General features: G+C 50.7%; 1 protein-coding gene across 1 annotated transcript; it reads left to right on the forward strand.

Moving 5' to 3' along the window:
• Positions 1-4,152: 4,152 nt before the first annotated feature.
• LOC309657050 (transmembrane emp24 domain-containing protein 9-like) lies at positions 4,153-7,645 on the forward strand (the record flags this gene model as incomplete). Its single annotated transcript, XM_082454012.1, has 6 exons — positions 4,153-4,237; positions 4,920-5,297; positions 5,721-5,821; positions 6,155-6,280; positions 6,849-6,995; positions 7,121-7,645. 6 exons carry the CDS (start codon positions 4,153-4,155, stop codon positions 7,268-7,270), a joined length of 987 nt encoding a protein of 328 aa, XP_082310138.1. The 3' UTR covers positions 7,271-7,645.
• Between the last annotated feature and the right edge of the window lie 1,312 nt (positions 7,646-8,957).

Below are 8,957 nucleotides of genomic sequence, written 5' to 3' on the forward strand. Positions count from 1 at the left end.
TGTTCCTGATGCTCTGGCATCTGGGGCCTCACTACCCCTCCCAGGGTTAGTTCTTAGAGATAGCAAAGGACTCACCTGAGGGGGTACCTTTCATATGTAAACCAACCAATCCGAAGCCCATACCCCCTGGCCCCCAACCACCATCTTTATTGAACTCTCACGCACCAAGCCAATATTCCTCATGCCCTAATCACCTCAGGGTCAGGTACCAGAAAACCCACGACAGCCCTGACACCACAGAGCCTGCTGAAATTATTCAGACTAACCAATCACCCACTCCTTCCCATGAACACCATAATAAAAGCTTTTATCCATGCTTTCCCCTCACTCCTTCTGCCTCCTGACCAACCCTGGTGTTTCCCCATGTGGCCCTGCATGACTTGGTGTACCCAGTCTGCTTGGGAACCGTGCGTAACAAACTATCTTTTCTTTCTTTCTTTTTTGGCCATGCCCTGCGGCATGTGGGATCTTAGTTCCCCAACCAGGGATCAAACCTGCACCCCCTGCAGTGGAAGTGCAGAGTATTAACCACTGGACCACCGGGGAAGTCCCCAAACTATCTTTTCAATAGTAATCATCTCCTGATCTGTTGGCCTCACCATGCCTGAATAATAGTAAAACTTACCTTTTAAAAACAGAGAGAAAAGAGGGAGGAGGGAGGTGTTATGGAAAAGAAGGGAGGAAATAGTGGAGAGGAAAGGGGAAGAAAGGGGAAGTAAGGAAGTGTCACTGTCTGGATTTGCCATCTTCCTCTTCTCTCCTCCCTCCACCTTGGTCTCCCCATCATGTCCCCTACCCTCCTTTTTCCCTGGTTTCTATTTCATTCTAGACAATGAATGATCTTTGAACCAAAAGAATAAGGTTTCCCATTTGCATGGAAGACTGGAGAGAAAGTCTTCATTCAAGGGCAGAAGTGGTTACCAGTTCGGGAACTTGATGGAAAGGGTGATGATAAATAGAAGATGTCTGAGAAAGCTGCATCCCTTGTCCAGGTTCATCTATACAACCTCAGGCATGAGGGGAGAGGATTCGCCTTTGGTGAAAACTGAGCCCAGAGAGGAGTCCTGGTGCCTCAACCAAGTCTGTGCATTTCTTTACTCATCCAGAAAAGATGTTTGGAAGACGGTGGAGACCTTTGAGGATGCTGCAAACATTTTACTGTGGGAAAGTATAACGGTATTTTGGCTGGAGTAGAGCTGAGGCTTAAGTGCACTGGTATGTTGCATTTGGCCACATTATCCCTAGAAGTCCTCTGTGTCCTGGGATCAATGGCTTCCTGATTCTCAAGGACTGAGGAACAGCCCAGTCACTCCCTTTGATTTGCCCTCCTTATGGGAACCCCTCCAGTGCAGGAGGGTTGGAGGACCAAGCCAGGCACAGACCTGTGGGATGGACTGCCCGAAGCCCTGAAGAGAGATGGACCGGAAAGGGAGACAGTGAGAAAACTCTGAGAAAACTCACCAGGAGTGGAAGAATTCTGTCAGAGGGATAAGTGTGAGCCTGTGTGGGGGTGGGGGGTGGGGGTGGTGCATGAAGCAGGAACAGTGGTTGGTTCCAGGTCCAGTGTGATAACTGTTCTTGATATCCCTGGATTCAGCACACACACACCCTTCAGTGCCCAGGTGTTCTGGGAAAGAAAGCACAGGGAAAAGAACTTTCATAGGAAATTCTTTTGTGGAGATGGTCAAAAGGAATATTTTTCTACATGCCAGGGAGGAAGAAGAATGCAGAGACCCGTGGACCAGAGGAAGGAACAGTGGCATGGTGGTGTTCTGGGGATGATGTGGAGGTCACCAGCAAACCAACAGAATCCACCCAGTACCAGAGCAGAATTGCACATGGAAGCTCTGATTTTATGTGCAAGAACATTCTAACCCTGATGTATCTCCACCCCCACCATCCCTAGCTCAAGATGCCTAATGGGAATAATGAGGAGGGGACATCATAAGAAAGGCCAGGAATAAGGTATGGAGATTTTGGTTTATGACTCACCATTACTCTTCTTCCTTCTTTCTCTCCAACCTCCTTCATCCTTGCTTTCTTCTTTCTCTCTCTTTCTTCCTCCAACTTCTCGTTTTCCTCTCTCTATCCCCCTCTTTCCCTCCATACTTCCCTTCTACTTTCTCTCCTTCCTCTCTCTTCCCTTTCTCTAACCAAACATCCACTGCACAATCATGCTGTTCCTAGGTTTTCGCTAGGCTTTGGGGAGCAAAGAGATAATATGCGGCAGAAACCTGTCTTAATCTCTTCCAGCTATCAGCCCCAAGGGACTTGCATGTGAATGGACAATTATAATTCAACATGGTTAATGCAAGGTCCCAAGGAGCCCAAGGCAGGAAACACCTAAAAGAGTGATGCTGCACTTGAGTCTTGAAAGGGTGAATAGGAATTAGGCAAGCAGAAAAGAGGGCAGCAATGGGGGCTCAGGACATCCCTTAGAAAGGGAACAGCATGTAGTAGAGGCCTGCCAGAGTCTTCGATCTTAGGGGAACCACAGATAGGGCAAGTAGATGAAGTTCCCCAATGTCTCCTTTAAATCTCACAAATGGCACCCAGGTTCAGTGGTTTTGGCAGACAGTGTGGAATGAGATCACTGTCAAGTGGGAGAATCCCAGAATGGTGGGCTCTCTGCTCTTGTATTCTCAGCCCTGTCATCACTCAGAAACAGGTTTTATCATCAACACAATACTTTTTCTACTTGGGAACCATCTCATCCTTCCCAACATCTGGGTTCTTGGCTTTGAAATCTTGCTGTAAAGTCACTGGTGCACTATCTCCTTACATGCATGTCACTGCAGGCCCTAATAATTTCCCACTTTTGTCCCTTTAGGGGATTTCTGTGGGCAGTCTGATCACTGGCTATGAAACAGTGCTACTCACTGCGGGCCAGTGCTGGTCCATGAGTGTTTGTTATAGGTCTGCAATGAGATAAGCACAGAAATTGAGTGCTTAGAAACTTTTATAGAAATTTAACATTGATGTGACATTCAAGCACATAATCAGTTTCATTTTTTTTTTTTACAAAAGTATTGGTTCATGAGGGATTGGAAAATTTATATATAAAACAACAACAAAAACCAAAACCAAAAACCAGTCCCTTACTTCAGGCGGTGGTACTGGCAATCACGATTCAGGACCGTGGACAGCACCTCATCCTGCCTCCCAAACCCTGAGTCATCATCACCCCTGCTCCCAGCTCCTGGTGAATGCCCTTGATGAACAGCTAGTTCCCAAATCCAACAGATGCTTTTCAGCTGTTGTCTTAATTGACCTTTCTGAAGTGTCTGCCTTTGTTAACACCTGCATCTGTCATTTTCATTTAAAGATCATTCCCAGGGAAGGAATAAAAACGTTCCCCTAGAATTATCAGTGGGCCACACTGATAAAGTGAGGGGACAATTTCTGGTAGCTAAAACATATTATTAATCTTTTTAAATGTTTTTTTTTTAGAGATACCTTTTTTTAAAATTAATTAATTAATTTATTTTTTATTTTTGGCTGTGTTGGGTCTTTGTTTCTGTGCAAGGGCTTTTTCTCTAGTTGTGGCAAGCGGGGACCACTCTTCATCGCGGTGCGCGGGCCTCTCACTGTCGCGGCCTCTCTTGTTGTGGAGCACAGGCTCTAGACGCGCAGGCTCAGTAGTTGTGGCTCACGGGCCTAGTTGCTCCGTGGCATGTGGGATCTTCCCAGACCAGGGCTTGAACCTGTGTCCCCTGAATTGGCAGGTGGATTCCCAACCACTGCGCCACCAGGGAAGCCCCCATGTTATTAATCTTAAAACACTGTATTGACATTGCTCCTTTGCTTTTCAGTGGGCTCTTAGAGGACAGGAGACAGGTTTTACTCATATTCATGTCCAACATGTATCGTAAAGTCTTGCCCAGAGTTTGTGTGAGCACATGCCTGCCGCTTATCACTGGATGACCTTGGGCAAGTTATTACTCAACCTCTCTTTGCCACTGCTTCCCCAACTGTTAAACTGGAATCCTATTAGAGTCTACCTTATAGAGTTTTTAAAATATTAATTTAGTTAGTACGTTTAAAAGTGCTTAGAACAGTGGCTGGCACAGAAGAATAAAAAGTATTGTTATTTTCATCATCATTTTATATTACTGAATAAACCAATGAGCATCTATTATCATCAGGCACTAGATGGTGGAGGACTTCATCCCACCACCTGGGGAGGGCTACTGCTTTATATTGACGTTTGAGTATACACTGCCCTACTCAGAGCATCGTGAGCTTCGCAATTCCTGAGATTTGCTATTCCTGGGTCCCTGTCTTGTCATGTTGGCCCCACCCTCCCACACCTTTCAGTTATGTATTACCTTTCCTTTTCCAGTTGCATTCCTGCCGACTTCTTTCACCCGCCAGGCTCACTCACAGTCTTTTCTTTTGGTCCCACTGGATGAAGAGTCCCACCTGTGCAAGTGGGCCTGGCAGCTCCTGCCCCCTCAGTGATTCGGCCCAACTTACCTCCTCCCTCCCATGTGCCCATAAACTTTCTTCCCCTAGTCCCTTAACTGGCCTGCTGCTGTTAGGCAATTCTAGGTCTCTCCACCTAAATTGTTCTTGCTCCATCGCTGCTCAGGGAGATTTTAACCATCCTTCACAGCTTGAGTCAAACTTACCCCTTCCATAAAAGGGACATTTCTCCGTTCCTTTCCTGAACTACTACGTCAGCCTCTGAACCCCACAGGGCTTCTCTGCAGTTCTCATTCTGTCTCACCATCACTTCTAACCTCCTCGAGGTTCAGGTCCAGGTCATGCCTGGACCTGCCCACACTCTCAACACCCATCTCAGGCAGCCGCTCTGCAAGTTTCAGAGGGCTAGTCCCTTCCTTCTTCTCTCTGAGGCTGTTACCACATCAGCAAGATGGGACTAAGAGAACCCGCCTCCTTGGGTTTCTGCGCGCATTAAGCGAGGCGGGGCAAGGAAAGCGCGGAACAGCGCCTCACTAGTGGGGTGGGAGCTCGCGTGGCCCCTCCGCAACGCGAGTCCGCGCGGGGGCTCCTGGGATTTGTAGTCCGTGCCCGAGTTTGCAGTCTCGCAGGCCCCGCACAGACAGCCTCGGACTCGGCTGGGAAGGTGGCGGGGGCCTCCGGGACGCGAGGCGTTGGGCCCGGGGCCGGCCCTGGGCAGGGATGGGGCCGAGCGAGGGCAGCCGGACTGCTGCCGCTGCTGCTGGGGCAGCTGCTGGCGCTCACGGGCGGCGGAGGCGCGTTCTACCTCGAGGTCAGCGAGCTGGAGGAGAAGTGCTTCATCCAGGAGATCCCCGATGGCACAGTGGTCATAGGTGCGCGCGAGCCTTGCCCTCCCCGCACCCAGAGTCCCGGCCTTGCCCTCCCCGCACCCAGAGTCCTGAGAGGGAATGGGGATGAGGCCCCGCGGGATCAGCTCAGGCCCATACCTCCCCTCTGCTGCCGGGGGTGGGCACGGGTGGGAAATGGGTGGACAGCAGTGTGGGCAAAGCATCCTCTCCGTTGCCTGTGCCGGAGTTGGGGGGCGCCGAGGAGGCAAGTCTGATCCAGACCCGGATGACAGCAGAAAAGCGGGGCAGGAGAGGGAAGGAGAGAGGCGGAGGGCTGTGGTCAAGCCCCGCCATCAGACACCCGGCTCTTCCTGTTCCTCCCCCCGGCCCCCGTGACTCCTGGAGGTCCTGGGCGGGCTCTTGGTCGTGAGTGTGGGTGGGGATGCATCCAGGCTGCCTCCCCATTAGGTAACTACAAGACCGAGCTATACGACCCCGCTGTGGAAAAGTACCAGCCCTCCCCGCAGTGGATCAATTTGTTCGTTTTTGTGAAGGACCCCGAGAACAAGGTGAGGCAGGCCTTGACTCCCTGCAGCCCTCCCACCCCCACATCTCCAGCGTCATTGTCTAGTCCTCCCTAGTCCTCCATTTCTCAGAGGAGGGCTCATCTCCTCACAGGCAGGAGGGCTCAAGGAAGGCCATGCTCTTTGCAATCTGTGGAGTATTGTGTACTAGCAGTGCTGGGATCTGAGATTTTCAAGCCCAAACTGATGCCATTTTCCTCACACCCTCCCTGCTGGCCTGGCCTGTGGGGGTCAGAACCTGGGATACCCCCAGAGTTCCTCTCCTAGAAGCAGGTTTCTGGTCAGCTTCTCTGTGCTCACGGAGGCTGTTTCCTCTAGAATCTGCTGGCCCGTCAGTACGGCCCTCGGGGCACCTTTACCTTCACCTCCCAGTCTCCCGGAGAGCACCAGATCTGCCTTCACCTCGAGTCCATCCGGTTCGCCCTCTTCTATGACGGCAAGCTGGTGAGTATGGAGGGGAAAGTCACCAACCCTTAACATCTCAGTCCCTTGGGTGAGAAGGGTTCAGTAGGCAGTGCCTCTTGAGGAGGCCTGGGCTTTCCATGAAGTAAGCATACAGAGGACAGGTCCTGAAGAATGAGAGGGGACCCAGGAGGGAGTCACTCTGACTTAAAATCATCTCTCGGCTCCCTGCCATCCCTAGAATAAAGACCAAGCTTCATAAGGTGAAATTCAGAGCTGTCCAGCAGCTGAATGCTCCCAGGCTCTTCATTACCACCTCCCACTGACATGGAACTCCTAGGAGCTGCTTGTCTCAAACACTGAGTCATACACATTTTGTTCTGCACATTTTGTTCTGTCCCTTCTGTCTTTTGGACATGGAACTCCATGTAAGCAGGGCCTTGATCTGGTGTTTTGGCACCTGGAACAGAGCTAGTCCCCACATCAATGAGTGTGAGGCACTGAACTGCTCAGTTCAGTCAGGCCCAGACTGGCGTGTGGAAGCTGGGTTTCTGGCAGGTGTGTGGAGCTGAGCTCCCTGACCCCCACCCTTGGCTCCTCTGCTCCCCAGGCCATTCACTTGGACATGCAGTTGGGTGAACACACCAATGATTATACGGAACTTGCAGCCAATGACAAGCTGACCCTGCTGCATCTGCGCATACAGCAGCTGGTGGAGCAAGTGGAGAAGATCCAGAAGGAGCAGGAGTACCAGAGGGTGAGGGGCTGGGCTGGGCCAGTTGGGACAGTGGATGTGTAACCTCCCAAGGAGTGGCTCTTTCAGCTCTTCCCCTGGGGGTCAATTCAGTTCTAGCCACGCCTTCCTGTTGTCCCCTCCCACAGTGGCGAGAAGAGCGCTTCCGGCAGACCAGCGAGAGCACCAACCAGCGGGTGCTGTGGTGGTTCATTCTGCAGACCTTCATCCTTGTGGCCACTGGCATCTGGCAGATGCAGCACCTCAAGAGCTTCTTTAAAGCCAAGAAGTTGGTGTAGATGAGCCCCAGAGACCAGAGGCTTAGCCCCCACTCATTCCCCTTCTGCTGAATAATGGGAAGTGGCCTGACCTGGTCTGTCTCCTGGCTTCTCCCACCCCTCCCAACCCTGAGGGACTTCCTTGTTACTGGTGTGGGGGGGGGGGGGGGGCGGGGCGGGGGGACAGAGGACCTCTTTAAACTGGTTTCTCAGCCAGGACTTGGGAGAGGATGGGTTTCCAGCTGGAGACATGTGGGTGGGAGGAGCTGTAGGCTCCTTTGTTGCTCTGTGAGGCTGAGCAGGAGTGGGGTGAGTGTTACTCCAACCCCCATGTTAAACAGGATGGGTGAACTAAGAGTGAATATAAATTATAACTGTCAAATTTTCTGACCTAAACATTTATTGCCTCCTACTCTGAAATTCATTATATGTGTCCAATCAGATGTTAATATTTGAGGCCCTGCATGCATTAGTGGGGGACTGATCCCAAAATGGATGAGGTGAAGAATACTTTTACCCCAGAAGCCTTAGCAACCTGTGGAACCTTTTCCAGAAAAGTCCAATTTGGGCCCATCTTTTGGGTAACCTGAATGCTGATGGTGATCCTGTGCCCAACCCGCCTTCTCTCTCTCTGGGCTCTGGTCAGGCTCATGTGCTATCCTATTCTAATCACCTGGACTGCTGGGTTCTTCAAGGAGTCTGAAGGGCACCTCTGTCATCCTGCTATTTTTCAGTTGACCTCTGTCTCTTTTTATGATGCCATTGGTTAATCCTTTCAGGAGATGCCTAAAGATTCCAAGTCAATGTTTCCATTACATTCAGCATCTCCTGTAACTCAACCTTCACAAGTGCACACAGGTGTAGATGCCCCCCATTGCTTCTGCCTGATCTAGTCCATATTTTACCAAGCCCTATGTTGGTTGCCCTGTTGGATTATAGCCATCTCTCACGTGAATTTGACATTTTCTGTTATAAGGAAATTCACTGGTTGGCACCCTCAATAAAATCAAGTCCAAATTGTCAAGGTCAGGAATATCAATGAGAGAGACTCCCCATAGGGTGGGGCAGCTGTGACAGCCCTGGCCCCTGAGATAGATGCACCCTCCCCTAGGATACTCCTTAGGGATGACTGCAAGCCTCAGGGGTGCTGATCACTGGTGTGTCTGGCCACAATTAGCCTCAGAAAGTGTAAGTGAGAGTTAACTGAAGGCTGGGGGCGGGGACCACTGGAGAGTAACCTCTAACCAGAGAATGTGACCTTAGGGTCACTTCCCTTATGTGAAGCTGGTGGTGGGGGTGGGGAGGGTGCTCTGCTCTCTGCTGCAGGGGAAGCACAAGACCCAGGTGGGCACATTCTTGCCCATGGAACCTGTGGTATGACACCAAATGAGGCAGAATGTTGAACAAGACGTAAGGGTGATGCATGCTTCTGAGGAGAAGGGCGTGGGCTAAGGGCAATATGTCAGAAGTCCTGGCCTAATCTAGGTAGTAATAGAAGGCTGCTTTTTAGAACTGAGACAGAGGATGGGAGTTAGCTGGGGGAAGAATGTTCTGGCTAGAGGGAATAGCACATATAGAAGCCCTAAAACAAAAAAGAACATGGCTATTTGGGGAAGCTGAAAGAAGGCCACTATAGCAAAATCCCAAATCCAGAGAGGCTGCCTTCAGCCTGCTTTCTAAATTATGATTTCATGTCTAGGACTTGCCT

The sequence above is a fragment of the Balaenoptera physalus genome (genome assembly GCF_965194825.1).
Source record: "Balaenoptera physalus genome assembly, chromosome: 3".
Taxonomy (NCBI): domain Eukaryota; kingdom Metazoa; phylum Chordata; class Mammalia; order Artiodactyla; family Balaenopteridae; genus Balaenoptera; species Balaenoptera physalus.